The 25,182-nt window shown below is 31.8% G+C and overlaps 1 protein-coding gene across 4 annotated transcripts in view; it reads right to left on the reverse strand.

The window, feature by feature from the left end:
* dnc (phosphodiesterase dunce) overlaps positions 1-25,182 on the reverse strand; it is a 787,050-nt gene that overhangs the window by 456,307 nt on the left and 305,561 nt on the right. For 3 of the 4 annotated variants that reach the window (XM_076395535.1, XM_076395537.1, XM_076395538.1), the window contains one exon: positions 14,563-14,595. The exons of the other annotated variant lie outside the window; for it this stretch is intronic. In XM_076395535.1, the coding sequence (XP_076251650.1) occupies positions 14,563-14,595 (33 nt within the window). The remainder of the gene's footprint in view (positions 1-14,562; positions 14,596-25,182) is intronic. 4 annotated transcript variants of the gene reach the window in all.

The following is a 25,182-nucleotide window of genomic DNA, read 5'->3' on the forward strand; positions in this document are numbered from 1 at the left end:
AGTAGGAACCTTTCAATAGGTTCAGACTTTGGACATACTAGGAATTTAAAATGATTATATTATAAACATGAACGATTTATTAACATTTAGAAATAAAAAAGCAACAAAGAAAAACCAAACCAAATCATAGTGAACTCACGTCTTCCCGTTAATTAACTGTAGTTAGAAACTTTCGATTATATATGGATTTTATGTACAATAATGTTAAAATAAATTTTATTTGATAAGATTATTTCTGTTTCGCTACTATATTTACATTAGAGTTTTGATATATGTCAAAGCCAAAACAAGCTAAAAATCAAGGTTGCTGTCAGAACGTCAGAAATTTTGATGACATACGCTTATTGTTACTTTGGGTAATTTATACATTAGTTTTTCATGAACTAACAGATCAATTCAAAAGTCCCCGGCCTGGCACATAGATGGTGCTACTAGAATTAAATCCATATGTTTTTAGTTAGCCCTAACCCTCAAAAGATGCGTGTATAAATTTAATAGCTGTCGGATCATTAGTTTGTGAATCATAGCATTTTGAGTGAAGAAACTTTTGTTATTGTAAAAAAATGGATAAAAAGGAATTTCGCGTGTTGATAAAATATTGCTTTTTGAAGGGAAAAATACAGTTGAAGCAAAAACTTAGCTTGATGCCGAATTTCCGAACACTACCCCTGGAAAATTAACTATCAAGGACTGGTATGCTAAGTTTAGACGTGGTGAAATGAGCACCGAATACGGTGAACGCAGTGGACGCCCAAAAGAGGTTGTTACCGACAAAAACATTAAAAAAATCCACAAAGTGATTTTGAATGACCGTAAATTGAAATTCAATGAAATAGTAGACACTCTAAAGATATCAACTGAACGTGTACATCATATCATTCACGAATATTTGGGTATGAGAAAGCTCTGTGCAAAGTGGGTGTCGCGCGAGTTCACTTTTGATCAAAAACAACCACGAGTTGATGTTTCGGTGCAGTGTTTGAAGGTGATCAAGCGTAATAAACCCGAGTTCTTGCATCGATATGTGACAATGGATGAAACATGGATCCGCCATTTCACTCCGAAGTCCAATCGACAGTCATTCGAGTGGACTGCACACGATGAACCCGCTCCAAAGCGTGGGAAAACGCAACAGTCGGATGGCAAATTTATGGCGTTTATATTTTGGGATGCGTATGGAATAATTTTCATTGACTACCTTGAAAAAGGAAATACCATCAATAGCGACTATTACATAGCGTTACTGGAAAAACGGCCGCATTTGAAGAAAAAGAAAGTGCTGTTTCACCAAAACAATGCACCATGTCACAAGTCAGTGAAAACGATGACAAAAATCTATGAATTGGGCTTCGAATTGCTTCCTGATCCACCGTATTCTCCAGATCCGGCCCCCAGTGACTATTTCCTGTTCTCAGATCTCAAAAAAATGCTCACTGGGAAAAAATTTTGATCGAATGAAGAGGTGATCGCCGAAACTGAGGCCTATTTTGAAGCAAAGGACAAATCGTTCTACAAAAATGGTATCGAAAAGTTGGAGGGTCGCTATAATCAGCGTATCACCGTTGAAGGGAATTATGTTGAATAAAAAAAAACTAATTTTGCCCAAAAAAATGTGTTTTACTATGGTAGGCCGGGGACTTTTCAATTAACCTGTTATATTGTTTTCTATATAAAAGCATTGAACTTATAAAGTAAATTATTTTAGACTTAATTGATAATATATGAAAATACCACGCAATGTGGCACACTGCAAATTATTTTTGATTTAAGTGTTTTTGCCTCGGGAAAAAAGAAAACCTGTATTTTCAAATTCACATGTGGAATTCCTGTTCATTTTATTTAGTCCGACATTCTTTTCATTTATTATTTGATATAAAGAGAAAAGTTCGGCTTTGTTCGAGTACACAGCAAAGATTTTTGTTATTTCGGGCTTTTGTTGTTCTTGAAGGTGTAGATGTAATTTAAAAAGAGTAAGACGGTATTTAATTAGTTTTTGTTTTTGTTGGCCTTATACCAGAATTTGAGAGGCAAAAGTAATATGTTTATTAATTATTACTTGATAAATATAACGAATGAAGGAAAATGTTATTTTAATTCTTTTTTTTTTCATATTTTTTTAAGCGTTCAACCTAGTGACCTTCACAATACTTTTTTATGTTAATATTAAGTTCAACAAGTCTGTACTGTATTTTTTTGTCTTTTAGGAAGTTAAAAAGGAAAATTTTATGACACTTACCTTCTGGAGTCTCCATTTGCAAATTTATTTCTAGAGTATATTATCGTATACTATATAGACTATGATGAAATGAAATGAAAGAAAGAAGGAAAGGTGTTCAAATGTAATTTTGTTAAGGTTTTTACCACCTATGGGAGTACCATACCACACCACACCATAGTACACTGGTACAGAAGATACCAACAAGTGCATCGACAAAGGCTACAATTAAGAAATGGCTTGCAGTACATAAAATAGGTTTTCAATAAACCATTCTAGAGAGTGATCCATTTCAAATTGTTACTCACTAAATGTAAATGAAATATTTACTCACTCTCTGGTCGAGAAGGATATACAAGCAAGAACTGTCTGCATATGTGGAAAGGAGCATTGTCTAGAAGTCAATAATACGTTCGGTTTTTAAGAAGAAATTGACAAATGGTGAAATGTGAACAAACGTTAGATAGATTGGAAATTAACAGCTCAGTTATTCACTTGAATAGCAATACTGAAAGTGTAGGAGATAATTGTGTAATGGTTCAGAATGTACATTTGGTTAAAATGTATGAGGAGAAATTGCAATGCATTAGGGAGAATGCAGTGATTAAATCTAGTTTTATAAAGAAAAAATTATAAGTGTAGCCACCTTGAGGCATGGCGAATTTTACATCGTCAATTAACTGTCAACTGTGAAATGATAACGATCATCAGGCAACCTCGAGTTTTCTGGATGAATTTATAGCACTGCACCGAAGGAAACAGAAACTAAACGAAAAAAGTAAATATGCTTGCTAATAAAATTAAAATACATTACTTGGTGTACAATATTTAGTTAGGTGGATTATACATAAAAAAACCCATCTAAAGTTATAAATACCTCACAGGTGATGTGCGATAGAGTTCAATATAAATAATAATAACAAAACCCTATCCTACAAACTATTATAACTTTATAATTAATTGTAATTTAAGTCAGATAATATGTGCATTATAAATATACTATAATGTTAAAATAAATTATACTTGAGGAATAAATGTTATTATTCCTCAATAGATAAATTATCGAATGTTTGTGTTTGAAATCTTAAGCGGCGAGTCACTTTCAAATAAGAAGGAAAACAAACTAAAACTAAAGAGAAACATCCTACCTGACGAATAATACAAATACGGTATAATAGGCCTTTTAAAATTAAATCACACTCCAAAAAGCACTGTGATAATAAAATCAATATTTAGTTGCAACATCCGCCCTATTCGGCAGGTATTCTACGTATTAAGGAATACATCTACAGTTTATAAAGTTGTTTTTAGCCTGACTTTGTAGCATACTAAAATAACTAACCCCTCACAATCGTAGTCCCAAAGGATGTCTACATTAAAATCACCTTACGTGAGAAGAATTTCGTGGGGCTCTGCCTCGAGTCATCACCCTCGGAACTAGAAAACTTTCCTTCATTATACAAATTGAATATTTATCATCTGCCGTTAATTTTTTTAACTTGCTGCAAAACCATATAGTTGCGGGAGATGTTGGAGCGAGGAACTTTCGCAACGCAACAAAAGTTGGAGCAAATTCATTATGCAAATTTGCAAATTAATAAGTTCCCCCAACGGATCTGATTCTGAAGTTTCCTTACTTATTTTGGACGTCATATTATAAAAATTATAAGGGTATTCGAGGACCCCTATAATGGTTTTTATTGCAATACCCAAGTAGCAACTCTCATTCAAGTTCTTAGCTGTCGCCCCTTAAACCATTATCGAAGTATACTTTATAGTACATGTATATTGACTATTGTCGAAAGAATACTTCCAATATTCTATGGAGAAATTAACGTCTGAAGTCAACTGTCACATTGATATTGTATATACTTATAATGCTATTAGAAACATTTTTTATTGATATTCATTAAAAATAGATGTAACTTCCAAAACTGCATATATAATCTCTATATTCAATCTCTTCTCTAAGTGTGCCTTCATGTTTTTTTTTATTAGGCAAAACAATGATGGTATATTCTTAGTAGAGTTACAGGACAAACTTGATAGTGGACAAAAACAAAAACAAAAGAGGTTGTTACAGACAAATACATTAAAAAAGTCCGCAAAATGATTTTGAATGACCGTAAATTGAAATTAAATGAAATAGCAGGCACTCTAAAGATATCAACTGAAAGTGTACATCATATCATTCACGAATATTTAGGTATGAGAAAGCTCTGTGTAAAGTGGGTGCAGCGCGAGCTCACTTTTAACCAAAAACAACGACGAGTTGATGATTCGGGGTAGTGTTTGAAGATGATGAAACGTAACAAACCCGAGTTTTTCCATCTATATGTGACAATGGATGAAACATGGCTCGATCATTTCACTCCGAAATCTAATCAACAGTTATCCGAGTGGACTACACACGATGAACCTGCTCCAAAGCGTGGGAAAACGCAACAGTCGACTGGCAAGATTATGACGTCTGTACTTTGGAATGTGCATGGAATAATTTTCATGCATATTCCTTTAAAAAAAGGAAGGACCATCAACAGCGTTATTGGACCGTTTGAAGGACGAAATCGCCGAAAAACCGCCGCATTTGAAGAAAAAGAAAGTGCTGCTTCATCAGGAGAATGCACCGTCTCACAAGTCAGTAAAAACGATGGCAGAAATCCATGAGTTGGGCTTCGAATTGCATCCTCATCCACCATATTCTCCAGATCTGGGCCCCACCGACTATTTCCTGTTCAGATCTCAGATTAGATCTCAGATTTTGAAGCAAAGGAAAATCATACTACGAAAATGGTATCTAAAAGTTCATGGAGGGTCACTATAATCAGTGTATCACCCTTGAAGGGAATTATGTTGAATAAAAAAACTAATTTTGCCAAAGAAATGTGTTTTACTAAGGTAGGCTGGGGACTTTTCAATTGACCTGTTAAATGTATAAAGCTCTTATTTTTGGCGAATAGTAACTTCTGTAGGTCATCTTGAGTTTAAAGTCTGTTGAATAAAATGTCAATATAAAAATTAGAAAATAAATTACACAACAAAATACAGCACATCTAGTGTATCTTTTATTGATATTTGAAACGTATAAGACTAAATTTTCTTTGAAAAACACGAAAAAAACTGAAATTACTCATTCTTCAATCGAAAATACTTTCTTTTGAGACGCCTTGTATCACATAATCGAAATAATTTCGCTAAAGAACGACATCCGCGATAACAGTTATCAGCAACGTTCCAACACGTAAAAAATATTCCTTATCGCCGCATTGCAAACGATAGAATAAAGGCACTGATTAATTTTATCAAGAGGGTCATTACCGCAGCCCAACAGCTTCCAAATAAGACAAATACGGTTATCTGCTGACAAGAAAGGACCGTCTCCCGGGACAAGTGCCTTGTAAAGCCTTTCGAAAGAATTCAAAAGTTGCTGACTGAGAAGGGGGTCAAGTGGTTCGCCGCGGTCTTGTCGAGAGACGGAATCCTCCTCTTACGGCAACCTTTTGCTTCTGCTCGTCTCTTTCTCTAAACAGCGACGCCATAATAGCTCGGGCATGCAACTTTATTTTTCTTCTCGTACTCTACCAAGATCAATAGTCTTTTTGTGGCCTTAATTAAAATTGTTATTCAGATTGTTCTGATTTATGTTTCGAGAGAAACGTCAAATATAACTTTTCGTTTTGTCTATGGAAATGTTTTCGAAAGTGTATTGTTTTCCTTTGTCCAAAAAATTAATGTTTAGGTTCTAGTAACGTTGTAACAGCTCAACTGAAAAGTCCCCGACCTACCATAGTAAAACACATTTTTTTGGCAAAATTAGTTTTTTTTATACAACATAATTCCTTTCAAGGGTGATACACTGATTATAGCGACCCTCCAACTTTCCTTTGTTTCAAAATAAGCCTCAGTTTCAGCAATCACCTCTTCATTTGACGAAAGTTTCTTCCCAGCGAGCATTTTTTTGAGATCTGAGAACTGAAAATTGTCGCTGGGAGCCAGATCTGGAGAATACGGTGGCTGAGGAAGCAATTCAAAGACGAATTCATGGATTTTTGCCATCGTTTTCATTGAATTGGACATGGTGCATTGTCTTGGTGAAGCAGCACTTTCTTTTCTTCAAATTCGCCCGTTTTTCGGCGATTTCATCCTTCAAACGGTCCAAATACGCTATGTAATAGTCGCTGTTGATGGTCCTTCTTTTTTCAAGGTAGTCAATGAAAATTATTCCATGCGAATCCCAAAATACAGACGCCATAACCTTGCCAGCCGACTGTTGCTTTTTGCCACGCTTTGGAGCGTGTTCATTGTGTGCCGTCCACTGTCCATTGGACTTTGGAGCGATTGATGGAGCCATGTTTCGTCCATTGTCCCATATTAACGCAAAAACTCGGGTATATTACGCTTGATCATCTTCAAACACTGCTCCGAATGATCAACTAGTCGTTGTTTTTGATCAAAAGTGAGCACCAACTTTGCACTGGACTTTCATATACCCAAATATTCGTGAATGATATGATGTACACGTTCATTTGATATCTTTAAAGTGTCTGCTATTTCATAAACTAAAAAACATATGAATTTAATTCTAGTAGCGCCATCTATGTGTCAACAACAACTAAAAATCTAGAATTTGGTCTCCAGAAATCCACATTCACAGAGATTCACATAGTGCTACTGAAATTATGGCATGCTAAATTAATGGCTACCTTGTATTAATTTTCGAATAGTAGCGTTATTATTCCTTTTATCAAACTGAAAATGGTTGGGGGATTCAAGGTGGCATATATATGGTAACAGATTTCTAAAAATTAACGATACATGATTAAAAGTCAAGAAACTGCCGTATTAAGATGGTAAACATGTTGTTAATAGTTTTGTGGGTGTCACAGAATGGAGCCACACAGAACTTCCCATAATATTGGACTACTGCCAAGTCAAAATATAGCCAGTTCCAAATAATGAATATTTTTCTCACAAATAATTACAGGATATATTTTCTTAAATAAAAATATATTTTAAAGATATTTACAGGTATACCTTGAACAACATTGCCTAAAAACATAAACACAAAACTCACAGTTTACGAGCTTAATTAAAATCTATTTTTAACACCAATTAAAATTGTTCTTCTGTTGTTCTAATTATATATTAAATGAGAAATTTTAGATTCTGTCTTAGTTTTATAATAATTTCACAAAAAAAATGCCTTGTTTCTCTATTAATTTTCCTGAATCATGTATCAAAAAAATTGTTATTCAATTTTTATTTGACATGTTTTATTAGAAATTAGTATATGATCTCATTAGTTAGAGATCAAGATGCATAAGATTAATTAAGTTGACCGCATTTATGTATTATTGATTATGAAAATATCATCAAATGTGTAGAATAATAATTGTGACTATGATAATATCTTATAGCTATTATTGCTATTAATTGTTGTGTGTAAATATTAATAAGTTAACAATTGGACTTTTGATCAAAATGCTTGAAAAAAAACAAACAAATGTTGCATTGAGAATCGTTCAGGTCAAGATGGCGAAGGAATATGTAACAAAATAGGGAAACAAAATTACGAATAGCCGCAAAATCTTCAATCTCAATCAATCACTCACCAACTAATTAATGATTTTATTGTTATTACTAGCGACCCGCCCCGGCTTCGCACGGGTGCAATGCTGATACTAAATTAAATACACTACAGAAAAAATATGAACGTTGTATATAAAAACATAGCGGCCCGCTCCGACTTTGCACGGGCATAAAATATATATGCCAATGTCGCTCAATGAAAACATGATTAAAATCGATCCAGTATTTTTGGTTCATTCATTACTGCCCTTGGCCTGCACGCATTAAATTTGGAGTAAAACAATTCCTCTTCCCCTATACTTACTATGAAGATTTCCTGCTATCTTTGGAATATCTAAATTCATACAATTTTTATTACATTACACATTTTTAAACGCAAATTTTAAATTTGTAATATCTCCGAAAATATTTGTTTAATTTACATGTTGTAAGGAACCATATTGATCTATATTGATTGCACACTGTATTTAAGGTACTTAATTCGATAAGGATTAATGCCGTATTGCCTAAAAAAACTTCGTAAATAAGCCATTTTCTCACGTAAAAAGTAAACAATAAAAATGGTTAATATGGGTTATCCCTAAAAGATAAACATATACCATCGCGGACTTTTTTGTAGACCTTTTTATGTTGTACAATACTGTAGTATATTAATTTGATCTAACTCGTAGGGTTAGGCAGCGTTTTTGCTAATTGCTAAATAAGCCTAAAAAAATAGGTTAATTTACGACATCACGTTAGAAACCTCTAAAATTAGCAATGTTGCCTTAGTATATTATGCATGTATTATATATATAAACCTTCCTCTTGAATCACTCTATCTATTGAAAAAAACCGCATCAAAATCCGTTGCGTAGTTTTAAAGATTTAAGCGCACATAGGGATATAGGGACAGAAAAGGCGACTTTGTTTTATACTATGTAGTGATGTTTTTTTTAGAATTTCTCGTGGAATTCTAATATAAGACCAAGTAGGAATATTTAAAATATATCCAGAAAAATTATGTTCAAACCAGTAGAGACAAAATTATCTCAAGACTTTCTAAAACTATTAGAACTTTAATAATGTGTTGAATTCACATTAAAAATATCATTTAATAATTTAGAAAATCCAGCCCCAGGCAATGCGGTTTCGAGTGTGATTTATTTAAGTAAAATATTTAGTTAAAGAACATTGATAAAAAATAAATGTCTGTAAGTCATATATCCATTCGTACATGCGGTTTTTATGTTTTTACTTAGTTATTTAAAGCGTCATTTATAAACTGATCATGTAAAAAGCTTTGTGTTGAGTTAGTGACCAACATATGTACCACATACAACGTGGGGCAAAAGTCCCGCTACCATTTTGATTGCTTATAAATTTGCTCAAAGAAAAGATAAATAAGTTTGGTTTTCATAAGAATTTTATTTTGTCTTTACATTTTTTTTCGTTAAGACTGAAAAATTATATCGGCTAAACGGTAACCGCGATTCGCTATGCAACTTTCGGCTCTTTTAAGGAATTTTTCTTAACATCCTGCAACATCTGAGGCTGAATTTCTTCAATTTCATGGCGAATACTGTCTTTTTTGAATCGTTTGGGGCTTAATCACATAAACTTTTAATTTTAAAAAATCCCATAAGAACATATCTGGTGCTGTTAAATCCGGAGATCTGTAATTCACGAGAAACGCAATTCAATAATTGAATTGTTGAACAAGCTATATGTGCTGTGGCTCCAACTTGCTGAAACCACATGATTCTAGTGGACACAACCTCTAGTCCTTGTTCTTCTATTTCAGGCATAAAATAATTTCGAATCATTTCTTGGTACCATTCAACACTTTGTCACTTTCAAAAAAATTGGGACCAATGATGTTTCCAGCATGAATACCACACCATACAGTTGTTTTTAGTGGATGCAATGATGTTTCATGAATGGAGGATTCTGTATTCCCAAAAACTGACTGTTCTGTTTATTGACGTGGCCACTGAGAAGAAAATGGGCATCATCGCTCATTGTCAATTTAGACGAAAAATTTCACCAGACAGCCTTAGGATTGCATTACTGTACTCAACTCGTTGATCAAGATTTCTCGGTATTAATTTATAGACTAATTGCATTTTGTACGGGAACATTTTCAGATCAGTTTCAAAATTCGCCTTAAACTGCGTGCTGAAATGTGTAACTGGGAACCATGTCTCCGCAATGATGTTTCTGGAAACTCTGTAACACTATCACGCACCAGAGCCACAATTTCAACTTTATGAGAAGTTCGTTGTCTTTCAGAACGATGCCTGCCTGTTGTCGTACCGTACTGTCGAAAATTTGCATCGATTAATTGTGGTTTAGTGAGACACTGGACGATTAGGATATTTTTGATACAATTTCCCCTGAGTGGCAATGATGGAACGATTATTTTCAATAAATATTTTCAGTACTTGTGCTCGTTCTTGTGACGTATATTTATTCATAACAAAATTTGGACGTCTGTAAAACATCATGGTTAAAGCGAAACTGAGCTAAACGTCACACAACCAAGATGACGCGCAATTAAAATGGTAGCGGAACTTTTGCCTCATGTAGCTGTGACAAAATTAACCTTCTGGATATGCAATGAATAACTGCAAAAAATGGATCAAGATCTAAAAAAATAGTAAAAACGATCGTTAACAATATATATGTACAATAACGCAATACAGACATAGCAAGAGAGTACTCGAAATCTCTTTCTAGTTAAAAACACAAGTTGTACATCAAGGCCCAACTCAACTAAAACTCAGAGTTGATGCGGCAACATCGCGACTTTTCGATGACACAAATTTAGATGACGTATGTACAAAATAAATTTGTTAATTGTTTCTTTGCTTCTAACAATACAATTTCTAGATGTTCTTTGTTGTGAAGACATATATTCTGTATTATATATTCGAACATTAAAAGTGTGGATTCATAAACCAAAGAATTGGACAAATTAAGCCTAAGCGGTGTTAACTAATTCATTATAGATTTATATATGTATTTATGTCGATTATCACCTGGCAATTTCATTTCATGTAATTTCTTTTAATATAAAACAGTCTCTGAAACTGTTATTGATTAAAAACCCACAACAATGTTGTAAAGCACGTTCAAGACAGCGGTAAAACAACGAAACAACAAATACATTCGAGATAATGAAATTCCTTCCTTATTTTTCAGCTTGTTAATTTTATAATAATAAAGTTTTGCAAACTTAATTAAACCTTGTAAATGTTTTTTTTTGAGAATTTGCCCTCCGAAGACTTTTATGGTACGTAATTAACGTTATTTTTTGAGCGGATGAAAACCTTCGAAGTTTAAATTCGAAAAATATTACTGATTAGGATTTTTTGTCGACACGATTTAGTATGACAGTTTGAGATGTGGGTATTTTGGTCGTTATGGAAGAAAATGTGCCAATAGTCGGATGTAAGAGGAGTTTATATATCGTAAACTGTATTTATTATTAATTGTAATACTTAATTTTAAAGGATCTGTCATTTCATCATGTATATTTGTGCTTCAAAAACACTAAAAGGTCGAAGGTAAAATAAGGGGCGCAATTGACAAATGTATTTGTCCTGAACTTTGGTTCTGAACAAACCAGTTTCACAGTAACAAACCAGTAACATCTGTGGTCACAGTTTTTGTGTATATCGTTTATAATTTTAAGATATTTTGAAGTTTAGTTGTTTTTCTATTGATACGTAGTACTTTCAATAAATATTTTCAGTACTTCTGCTCGTTCTTGTGACGTATATTTATTAATAACAAAATTTGGACGTCTGTAAAACATCATGGTTAAAGCGAAACTGAGCTAAACGTCACATAACCAAGATGACGCGCAATTAAAATGGTAGCGGAACTTTTGCCTCATGTAGCTGTGACAAAATTAACCTTCTGGATATGCAATGAATAACTGCAAAAAACGGATCAAGATCTAAAAAAATAGTAAAAACGATCGTTAACAGTATATATGTACAATAGCACAATACAGACATAGCAAGAGAGTACTCGAAACCTCTTTCTAGTTAAAAACACAAGTCTGTTGTACATCAAGGCCCAACTCAACTAAAACTCAGAGTTGATGCGGCAACATCGCGACGTTTCGATGACACAAATTTAGATGACGTATGTACAAAATAACTTTGTTAATTTTTTCTTTGCTTCTAACAATATTTTGAATATCATACAATTGCTAGATGTTCTTTGTTGTGAAGACATATTCTGTATTGTATATTCGAACATTAAAAGTGTGGATTCATAAACCAAAGAATTGGACAAATTGAGCCTAAGCGGTGTTAACTAATTCATTATAGATTTATATATGTATTTATGTCGATTATCACCTGGCAATTTCATTTCATGTAATTTCTTTTAATATAAAACAGTCTCTGAAACTGTTATTGATTAAAAACCCACAACAATGTTGTAAAGCACGTTCAAGACAGCGGTAAAACAACGAAACAACAAATACATTCGAGATAATGAAATTCCTTCCTTATTTTTCAGCTCGTTAATTTTATAATAATAAAGTTTTGCAAACTTAATTAAACCTTGTAAATGTTTTTTTTTGAGAATTTGCCCTCCGAAGACTTTTATGGTACGTAATTAACGTTATTTTTTGAGCGGATGAAAACCTTCGAAGTTTAAATTCGAAAAATATTACTGATTAGGATTTTTTGTCGACACGATTTAGTATGACAGTTTGAGATGTGGGTATTTTGGTCGTTATGGAAGAAAATGTGCCAATAGTCGGATGTAAGAGGAGTTTATATATCGCAAACTATATTTATTATTAATTGTAGTACTTAATTTTAAAGGATCTGTTTTCATGTATATTTGTGCTTCAAAAACACTAAAAGGTCGAAGGTAAAATAAGGGGAGCAATTAACAAATGTATTTGTCCTGAACTTTGGTTCTGAACAAACTAGTTTCACAGTAACCGACCAGTGACATCTGTGGTCGCAGTTGTGTATTTCGTTTATAATTTTTAGATATTTTGAAGGTTAGTTGTTTTTCTATTGATATGTGGCTTTTATTAAGACATTAATTGGTGCTTAACGTTCTTATATTAAAACATATTGATAAGTGTTTTTGCTGGAACAATGTTTTTTATAAACTAACAGTTTGGGCCATTTTTCACTACTCATCACACCATTTTTATAGAAATACGCTAAAATATATATTAAAAGATAAAAATCAAACATCTGCATCATCAGCATCTGAGATTCCAGCAGGACATACAGCTTTTCAAAGGAGCCCGCCCTAAACAAGAATTGGATTTTAAAAGTCAAAAATGAGTCCAAACTGTAGGGAATCCCTTGTAAGAACGTATATGAGTTGAAAAGGGTTTGTTTATTGTATTATATTTATATTATATTTATTTCAGCATGGAGGGACCAGATGTGCAAGAGCACTACTTTATAAAAATGAATCTGGCAACTGCTGTTTAAAGAGTAAGATCTTATTCGCAGATCTTTTACCAGTTGAAAAGGAAAATATGATACCAAGCCCCATATCGGAATCAGCAGAACTTATTTCCACATTAAAATCTTATATATATAATATGCTGATTTTAAAATTTAAATGAAAAATTGTGTTTCTATATAGATTATATGGTAACATTCTTATTATATATACCTTCGACTTCGGGTAGACAAGGAGTATGTAAGTACAACACTAAAGACCCCAAGAGATTAGTTCAATTGTTTCTTTAAGGATTATAGCGTTTAACTGTATACTTTCAAGAAATATATAGGCAAGAAACAAAAGTTCAGAAAGCACAATTCAAATGCATAACATGTTATTTAGTTAACTATGTTCCCATGTCAAGCGCTTTTATTTTGGCAATGAAGATTTTAAATGGCAAGTACAAATAAAAATTTAAAAAAATATAATTTAAGGCACTATTTATATGAAGTATATTAATGTGAAAATATAATTACTGACACAAGGGGTCAGACTTCAGAATCAGCTTAGATAGTGATTTTTATGTTCCTTCATTTCATTAAGTATTCAAAGGTTAAATAGCGTTTATATTGTTATTAATTGTTATTATTATGTATATATTTTTATAAATTCTTCTTTTTTTTTTGTTCAAAGAGATTTAATAAGTTCACCACTTAAAATTTTTTCCGCTTGTGGCCCACTCTGTGAATCTGAAGTGCATAATGCAGTTACATCTGTTTATATGGGCCTTGATACCTGACTATTCTACGGTCTATATTGACTTATAGAAAGTCATTGGTATATTAAGAAATATTCCCAGTATACCAAGATAGTAGCGTAAACGAAAAATTCTAAGCGTTGTATGTTGACTTATAATTTGTTATTAACCGTAGTCATCTAATTATTTATATCCCTTAATTTATAATGTATAATATATGAATCAAAAAGTTATATTATCTCATAATATCGTTTAATAGCAAAAAAATCTTAAAAAGAACACTTACCATTTGAATCGAACACAATTCAAGTAAAACGCTGCTGTTGCAGCATTCATCTAATATTATATATCAAAAAAATCCTTTTAAAACAGAACATGCGAAGGAAAAGGTACAGAGTGAAATAAACATACCAATAAATCTCTACAAAGTCGGAAAAAGTAAAAGCCAGCTGAAGAGTATCGGCTAAAAACTAAACAAAATTCCATGCATATAAAAACTGTCTACTCTGGTAGCAAAATGGCGTCTAAAAAAAGATTCGGTGCCAAAAAAGGAGAGCAAAAATATTCGTCCAAAAAAAGTACATACGCTCTATCCAATATGTTTTCTGGCTCCTTGAATCTGGAAAATATAACACTCTCAATATGTTGAACTTCTTAGAATCGATGTTTTGGTAAGGTATTTCTGACATTTTGGTAATAATTTATTTTCTGTACGATAGTATATTTTAATTGACCGAAGGTACCGAACAGTAGTATAGTATTAGTATAGTAATAAGAATTGTGAAATGATTTTGAGGGATATGTAATATATTATACGTGTTATAAGGCTTACAGAAATATATATATATATATATATATATATATATATATATATATATATATATATATATATATATATATATATACAAATACAATGTATTTAATTTTTATAGATCCTTTATTTTAGGCCTTTTAACGTAGATGTAATTCAAGCACCCCATACAAATTAGTTCTGTCCATTTTTATCACGAATTATTCCATTAAAATATTGTCCATTGCAAGCTCATCTATACTTTCTTTATTGGACTTTCTTCACAACGTTTTATCATGTCTTTTGTTAAACATTTTCAATTTCACGGGGTCAACTGGTGAACATTTTCGTGTGATCAACTTACTTCGACTTTTAGTGATGAAACCCCATAATTGGTGCGATGCCCATTGAATGTAATTATCAAGAAATATAATGGTACAAGGCATACAAGGCTGTGTATAACAACTACACACTTGGATCTATGCATCTGAGTCCTAAACAAAATAACAATCCACTGTATGGGTCCTCCAAAGCAAATCAAAACCAACAAAAGGTGATTGTATACGAAGCACATCCAAGCAAATTATCAGATGTATAAACCATCTTAATCTGCGTCTCTGGATTTATTCCTCAACTGTACACTCATTGTCGCATTTTGGTAAAATAACTTCATTATTACTACGAGAAAAACACATCGAATTTGTTTTAACCGTCACATTTGAACAACAGATGTCAGACTCTAACAGTATCCAAGTCTCAAAGCATATAGGAGAATTGGTATTGTAGTTTAATAGTTTTCACAACATATCGAGTCTGAATTGGAATGAAATAATCTTGGAAGATCAATGTTCATTACAATTGATACGCTTAAGACGAGATGACAATTTTCACACCTAGCAAATCAGTGGATTAACTTCCTTGCTGTTATGTAAAAATAAAAATATTTCTAATTCTATCATTCCGCAGAATCTGCCAATTACTCATAGTGAATTGTCCTCAATTCATTTCCTTATCAATTCAATCGTCACTGAATCCCATGGTAAATTTACTTCAATTAAAATTGACTAAATATAACGAGAGTATTGATAAACCCAGGTCAAATCTCAGTTTGGAATCCTTGGAAAGCAACAGCATGGAGGCAATATGGCTGATACTGTATCGAATGGGAGTAAAATTGTTTTAACTTTTTTTGTTATATTCAATATTTAATGATAGTGAAGTAGGTATTTCCTAGCAGACCATGGAATATTTAGAGATTTTCTGGGGAATTTGTCCAGAGCCGTTCAAAGTTTCTCCAACTGCCTTCAGCATACAACCTTCAATTCCTTGTTAGAAGCAATATCTTCTAGATCAAACCTTCGATCTATTTGAAGCTTACTGTTCTGTAGATAAGTGGTCAAACAGAAGACTTTTTAATTGAGTTATAGCCGAGAAGTAACAGGTCCATTGAAAAGTCCCCGGCCTACCATAGTAAACATCACAATTTTTTTGGCAAAATTATTATTTTTTATTCATCATAATTCCTTTCAAAGATGACACACTGATTATAGCGACCCTCCAACTTTTCGATACCATTTTAGTAGTACGATTTGTCCTTTGTTTCAGTTTCGGCGATCACCTCTTCATTCGACGAACATTTCTTCCCAGCGAGCATTCCTTTGAGATCTGAGAACAGGAATTAGTTGCTGTGAGGCAGATTTAGAGAATACGGTGGATGAGGATGCAATTGGATGCCCAATTCATGGATTTTTGCCATCGCTTTCACTGATTTGTGACACAGTGCATTGTCTTGGTGAAGCAGCACTTTCTTTTTCTTCAAATACGGCTGTTTTTCGGCGATTTCAGCGATTAAAACGGTCCAATAACGCTATGCAATAGTCGTTGTTGATGGTCCTTCCTTTTTCAAGTTAATGAAAATTATTCCATGCGCATCCTAAAATACGGATGCCATAACTCTGCCAGCCGGATGACTGTCGATTGGACTTCGGAGTGAAATGATTTTTGATGAGAGCCATATTCAATCCATTGTCATATATCGACGCATGAACTCGGGTTTATTATGCGTTTTAGCAATTTTAACTTTGCCATGATAATTTATAGAGAATTCACCATAATGATATGAAAAATTTCTCGCACAAGGCTTTGATTTTACAAAATAACCCTCAAAATTAATTCACAATTTTATTAAAAATGTAGGTAAAATAAAAAAAAAACTAAACAAAAGACGCAACAGTGTAACAAAATCAGTGAGTGTTGAAAGATAGTATTAAGAGGTCAGAAAGTATTAGTATACAGAAAATATTTTAGGTTATATATAAATAGTTTATGTACAGTAGTGGTCTATATGACTGAATATATGATGCTAGTATAAAATTAAAAACATAGTTTATATATTTAACATAAGACGAACTTTTTGTTTCACTATCGATATCACAATTTCAATATAGCAGCGCTCTCTATGCCCAGAGGGCAAAACTAGCGCTACAGATTTCGTTGTTTATTTTTGGCTATTTATCTGCCCTCTCTACCTACGGACGTTCAGAACGGCGTCGCTAGATAGCGCTGAGATGAGAAAAATTATTCGATTATTCCCATGTTGAAATACATTTTTTCTCATGATTATTAAAATTTAGTATACATAAAATACTTAGTTGATTGGATTATAACTACTAATCTACAATTAACAGTCGTAAAAGTGACGTAAACTTACATATCTTCGCAATAAACGTTGGACAAACATAAACGAAAATGTTCTCACCTATTTAAGTTAATGTTAGTTCATTTCGTGGTTGCATGATCTGCAAATTGCTCTAGAATTTTTATGAAAGATAATCTTATCCCGCTAATATCCAGATAGCATAATAACGGAGACATGTGATCCTAATAATAAGATTAATTTAAAAGTGTGACTAACGTATTTGAAGTGCTTCGCGAAATAGCTAACTAAATCTTAACCTTAATCGTTATAATAGAGAGAAAGATTATTTAGTAGGAATAATATTTGTAAGTTTGTCAACGTTTTTTCGGATTGTGTGATACTTTTTTTATCACTTTATAAACACACACCTGAATGTTTGAAGGATAAAAAACTAGATAAAATTTATTAAAGATAGTGTTTGACGCTTTAGTTATAATCATATTTAAGACTAGCAACCCGCCCCGGCTTCGCACGGGTGCAATGCTGATACTAAATTAAATACACTACAGAAAAAATATGAACGTTGTATATAAAAACATAGCGGCCCGCTCCGACTTTGCACGGGCATAAAATATATATGCCTATGTCACTCAATGAAAACATGATTAAAATTGATCCAGTATTTTTGGTTCATTCATTACTGCCCTTGGCCTGCACGCATTAAATTTGGAGTAAAACAATTCCTCTTCCCCTATACTTACTATGAAGATTTCCTGCTATCTTTGGAATATCTAAATTCATACAATTTTTATTACATTACACATTTTTAAACGCAAATTTTAAATTTGTAATATCTCCGAAAATATTTGTTTAATTTACATGCTGTAAGGAACCATATTGATCTATATTAATTGCACACTGTATTTAAGGTACTTAATTCGATAAGGATTAATGCCGTATTGCTTAAAATAACTTCGTAAATAAGCCATTTTCTCACGTAAAAAGTAAACAATAAAAATGGTTAATGTGGGTTATCCCTAAAAGATAAACACATACCATCGCGGACTTTTTTGTAGACCTTTTTATGGTGTACAATACTGTAGTACATTAATTTGATCTAACTCGTAGGGTTAGGCAGCGTTTTTGCTAATTGCTAAATAAGCCTAAAAAATAGGTTAATTTACGACATCACGTTAGAAACCTCTAAAATTAGCAATGTTGCCTTAGTATATTATGCATGTATTATACATATAAACCTTCCTCTTGAATCACTCTATCTATTGAAAAAAACCGCATCAAAATCCGTTGCGTAGTTTTAAAGATTTAAGCGCACATAGGGATATAGGGACAGAAAAGGCGACTTTGTTTTATACTATGTAGTGATAATCGAAATATAGGATTGGGGAAAAATTATTAGGCCTATAAATTAGTTTTAAAGGATTTTTTTTAACTTGGAGCTTTATTACCAAAAATCAGTACAATATATTTTATTCAAAGGATTGTTCATCGATAGCCGTTACTTTTCCCCATATTTCAGTCAAATTAGGGGTTCTATCTCGAAAGAACGATGCATATTTTGAGGGTATCGAATCGATCCACTTTTTGCTTTGTTCATAGGAAGTGAAGCCCATTAAATTTAGAGCATGTTTGGAGTTATAGATATTCTATTCTTCCATAGATGTTGATGCATGACCAGGTGGTCCCCATGTTTTTTTCGTTTCAGAGTATCGTAATGGATCCAATTTTTATTACCAGTAAAAATACAATGCAAGAAACCTTTCCGATTTGTGCCTTTTAATATCCAATGCAATAAAAATCCAAGGTTTTGGATCATTCCCATGTCCTTCAATGGTTTGGAAATTGTGTGTTATTTGTGCCACTCCCAACAATTCTGCAAATTCTTCTTGAGTTTTACATGGACCATCATTGAGTAATGTATTAAAAATCTCGTCTTTAATTTTTTGGCTGCTCAGAAAGCAGAATATGGATGGAGCATGGTTGCTATAAATTTTACATAGTATTCGATGATCTTCAGCTGTATTTTTCTTCAAATTTAAATAAAAGTAAAACATCCCGCAAATGCGAATTACTCGGTAGAAATTCAGACATTTTCAACACACTGAAAAACTTTTTGTCCACACTTCAATGACACATACTGAAAAGTGAAGATTGTCAGTGATACTTCAACATGAAGTTGGTTACAAATGTACCCGATGCGTTTTAATTCACAGTAATTTCGTATATTGCAAATCCTTTAAATTTAATTTATAGGTCTGATATTACTTATACAGAGTGAAATATTAAAAAAATACCCAACTAAATATTTCATAGTTATTTCATATTTAAGTATTAAAATTGAATAAAATTATTTGGCACATCAATTTCATACAGAACAATTAAAGAAAAAATTAACGTATATATCAAATAAAAAGTTATTAAATTTTTTTTCGTTATAGAAAACCAGGATATAAAAATAAAAAGAAATTCAGTTGTTCTGGTCGATGCCACATAGTCCGGCTAGAACAGAGTAAGATGTGTCGGTTTTCTGAAATTAAATTCAAGTTTCCTCAGAAAAGATTTTATATTTTTTAATTAAGGCCCATGAAATAATTTTAAAAATAATTCTGATACTACCTGAAACTTTTGATTTTGACGAATATTTTTTTGACAAATCAATGTCATACAGATTACTTAAGGAAAATAAATTAAATTATGATGTATGTATCAAATAAAAAGTTATTAATAGAAACATAGATATTAGCAAACCATCTATTATATGGAATTCCTGTTAACATGTTTATTTAAAATAACCTGAAATAGATAGTACTATTTTTTCACATATGGAACACAATAATTTCCTTACATTTTCTAGATTCCGATCTGACGAAATAACGACAGGATTTTTTCTAACAATAAGTTTTATCGTCTGGTTCATTAATTGGAATCCCCTCATAATCAATCACTATCAACAGTATTACGTCTCTAAAGGTCTGTCTATACAAGATAATGAACTGTTTTATAGGTATTTTATACAAATCAAATGAAATCAGGACAATAAATAAACGAACGCTGAACCAACCACGTGAACAATCGATTAATTTATATCATTTAATGATATTTTGATATTTAATGATATATATATATACCCAACTAAATATTTCGTAGTTATTTCATATTTAAGTATTAAATTAAATCAAATTTTTTGACAAATCAATTTCATACAGAACAATTAAAGAAAAAATTAACGTATATATCAAATGAAAAGTTATTAAATTTTTTTTTGTTATAGAAAACCAGGATATAAAAATAAAAAGAAATTCAGTTGTTCTGGTCGATGCCACATAGTCTGGCTATAACAGAGTAAGACGTGTCGGTTTTCTGAAATTAAATTCAAGTTTCCTCAGAAAAGATTTTATATTTTTTAATTAAGGCCCATGAAATAATTTTAAAAATAATTCTGATACTACCTGAAACTTTTGATTTTGACGAATATTTTTTTGACAAATCAATGTCATACAGATTACTTAAGGAAAATAAATTAAATTATAATGTATGTATCAAATAAAAAGTTATTACTAGAAACATAGATATTAGCAAACCATCTATTATATGGAATTGCTGTTAACATGTTTATTTAAAATAACCTGAAATAGATAATACTATTTTTTACATATGGAACACAATAATTTCCTTAGATTTTCTAGGTTCCGATCTGACGAAATAACGACAGGATTTATTCTAACAATAAGTTTTATCGTCTGGTTCATTAATTGGAATCTCCTCATAATCAATCACTATCAACAGTATTATGTCTCTAAAGGTCTGTCTATACAAGATAATGAACTGTTTTATAGGTATTTTATATAAATCAAATGAAATCAGGACAATAAATGAACGAACGCTGAACCAACTACGCGAACAATCGATTAATTTATATCATTTAATGATGTCTTGTCTCCAAGGTTTCAAAACATTTGATTTGTGTTGATATTGATATATTAAACAAAGAGGAGACATGGAGACATTATTTTCCGTAATAAGTCGTGTGGATATTGATTTTCATGTTTTTGAACCGGTGATTTTGATGAAGAATTATCCTAGTTGAAACTAGAAAACTAGAACAATTATATTATCATGTTAGTTCAAGTCAAATATTCACAACGAAACCCAGGATAATAAAGACAGAAATGGTCTGGTCGATGCCACATAGTCTGGCTTGAATAGCACATGATGTGTCGAAATAGCACAAGTTTTATATTATTTGACTAGAACTAATGTTGGTACTGATTGAAACAGATTCTGATCTGATTCCCTTCTGATTTTGATATCAATGAAATAAAACAACCTGAAGGACTAAACAAATTTGAAGACAATAAATTACAAGACCTATTGTACGAAAACAGCACACATTTTCAAAGAACCTTTAGACAGCTTAGCCGTGATGAGGAAATAAAGGAAACCTTGTTTGAAAATATCGTTTTGAGCAGATATTTTTGAAAAAGAGACTAGTCTGTGACCTAATATGATTTGAAATGAAAAGATCTGCAAGGTCAAGTATCTTAGGAGCTGCTAAGGCCAAATTAAATTTTTATAAAAAAAATAGCAATAGCGAGTAACAAACACTAAGCTCCTATTGTCCTATTGTAAGACAACTGCTGTGAAGGAAACTTTTGTAGCCCACATTGGAAGTTCTGCTATGCTCAGTGTATTCTTTAGCTATGAATTATATATTAGTCAGGCTAGACGATGGATTTGAAATACTGAAGAAGTGCTAAAATAGATCGATGACTGGATGGTTGCTAAACCTACCTCATATTTTTAACACGGTATCGTCATATTACCAAAAAGGTTAGAATATATGCAAAAAACTAATGTTTTAGTAGAAAATTAGTCAGGGTTAAAGTCAATATTCAGTTAAATACAGAATTTTAAAATTATACAACCGTATAATTACAGTATAATAAATAAAGGTTAGCTTCGGTAATTATGTGGTGTTATTCCACGTAAAATATTTTATACTTAATATGTTAAGAAAATAAGAAAGCACATGTCTTTCATTTACATAACAGTTCATTTATAAACGTCATTATTTCCTAGTATACGTTATGTTATGACTAGTTTTATTGCATTATATTCACGGTAAAGATAATAGTATTAAAATGTTATAAAACCCGACTAGATGAAAGAATTCTAACAACAGTTTAACACCGGTTTTCTTGCATTGATTCAATATTATTTGTTGATTTCGATGCCGATGAAAAACAAGAACTGCAGCTTCATTTGCTGACTAATAGCTATTTATTTCTATTATTAGGTCTGGAACACTCCATCCGACTTTCGAACATTTAATACCAATGTCTGGAACCACGTATCTTGGCGGTCCTTAAATCATCGATGCTTTTAATAGCTTTTGCCATATGACCGTGTTATGAATCAGATCAAAATAAATTGTTTTGGTTTGCAGTAAGATACAATCCACGCTAAATATTTAGTTTATTCATATTACGAAATTACTAATATAATTTTATATTATAAGAAACAAAAAGTTCGCCTTTGTTGTGGTGAATATTTAAAATAAACAACATAACGCACAATAAATCTAAATAAAATATTCCAAAAAACTTTAAACATCATACGTATCAAATTAATATTTGTTCTGCGTAAAAACCGAAACCTTATTGTAGATTATGAGTAACTAATGTAAGTATATATTTCGAGCTAGTTAAATTTAGTATTTTCTTGTGATAAAAATATAGTAGTTGTAGTAGTACACGTAATTTTTATTACTCTATTAAAATTCATTTAACGTAACCATTATAGATTAAGTGTACAAATATGATTCTGTCTTCTTTGTGATTGGTGATGATGTGAGGATTTGTTCTAAATATAACATTACGTATATTAAAGTGTTATTTTATTACATTATGACAAGAAAAGCAATTTTGATACAGTGTGCCAAGACATCACAAAATCGGACAAAATGTTCAATATTATTAGATGAATATTAAAAATTTTATCAGATATTACTACTGATGCCAGATAGTGGGGATGGATTTTGAGTAACAAATCCGTACTGCGGGTTGGTTAGAATAAATGGTGAACATTTGAAGGGAACATTGTGATAGCCCTTAGCGGAGTTTCAATCCATAACAAAAGAGATAAATGCCATGGGAACCAAATCAAATAAAAATTCAAAGCATAGTATATTTATTGGACACAAATGAGTAAAAAATGCTAGTTAGCCTCCAAATGTCCTATAAGAAGATTTATAAGAATATTTTTAGTTTTACGCCAAGAATCCATAATTGATTCCTGAAGTGAGGAATAAAATTATGCAGAAATCCCTGGAAGATACAGAATGATGATGAGTTATGTCAAAAGCGCCATTAAATTGCTGACAAAAGAGTGGATATCTAATACTGCAATTGTCAATATAAGGCTTTTTAAAATCACAAACAATTCATGTATTTGATTCAAGTGGTTAAAAATCCACCGTTGAAAAAAACCATCTAATGTTACATTTATTTAATTGTTAATTTTGAAATAGAAGGCTATTATAAAATATGATAAAAATATACGAAATTAGAAGCATTACTGGAGTAAGATTTGTGGGAACTATTGTAAATCAAACACATCAGCTGAAATTAAACGTCCAATTATTATTTGCCAAATATTATTAGCAAGAAAAAAGAACAGTCTGAACAGTACTGCTTGTTCTTGCAAACCTAAGAATGAAATCAAAAACTCACAAAATATTTAACTTAAAACACTCATATAAATAATAAAGTTTTATTTTAAATTCCTATTTAACCACCCCTACAAAAATTTCAAAATGAGCTGCTTACAAGATTTGTTGATGTTAGTCTTGTTTATCATAAATGCTTAGCTTTTAGACGGATCCAAAATATAACCAATAATCAGTGAAGGTTTGAATAATTGGTTGCAACGGACTGCTAAAATAGTTCTATTATAGTTCCGTACTGAACTGACACCATCACAAAAATTCCTTACTAGTTTCATTAGACGCCAGAGTTGTGCAAGATATTAATGACACTGTCACTTTATTGCACATTTATTAGTAGATTATGGAATGTGTGAGTAAAGAGTAGTGAATTTTCTTTTAAATAGTATTATTTCTCTTCGCAAGTCTTATTGCAAACGACTTTTTTCCTTCAGATTGATGAAAAGTATTTGCCAATTCGCTCATATACATATATATATTCACGATCGGAATTTTTTAAAAGGCAAACTACAGATAACCGTGTATTTATGGATGGTTAAAAGGTGTTTTGAGGACATAAAGCCAAAAATAGTTTTTTTAAACTCTCTTTCACATTCTGCATGTGTTGAATAACAGCATTTTTTCAGAGATTCTATTCGAAAGTTGAATGTGTAGTAAAATTAATATATTTTGACAATGGCACAGTCGAAATTAACAGAAATATATTGTGGCTAATCTATTGTATTGTGAGCTATGTGGACTTCAACCCCAATTCTAATGAAAGAGCTCTTTCATCTAATAAGTTTCATTTATAATTTTCCATTCAAAATTGCTCTTGGACTTGTCTCAAAATGCTACTACAATATTCTAATTCAAATTGTTGTAAAATGATATTATATATTGTCGTTGTCCTCACTAGGAGCGGTGTTACAACAGCGAACGTAGTTAAGTTGCAGAACATTATTTTGGAGATGAGTATAGCCCCTCAAATAATTTTAACAACAATAAATGTATATTTGTACCACTGTAAAGCAAGAGGGCGTATTTTATTTTTGAT

Source organism: Rhynchophorus ferrugineus, unplaced genomic scaffold (assembly GCF_030347505.1).
Source record: "Rhynchophorus ferrugineus isolate W39M unplaced genomic scaffold, kcgeb_rfMv2 rfM2, whole genome shotgun sequence".
In the NCBI taxonomy this organism is placed as follows: Eukaryota; Metazoa; Arthropoda; class Insecta; order Coleoptera; family Curculionidae; genus Rhynchophorus; species Rhynchophorus ferrugineus.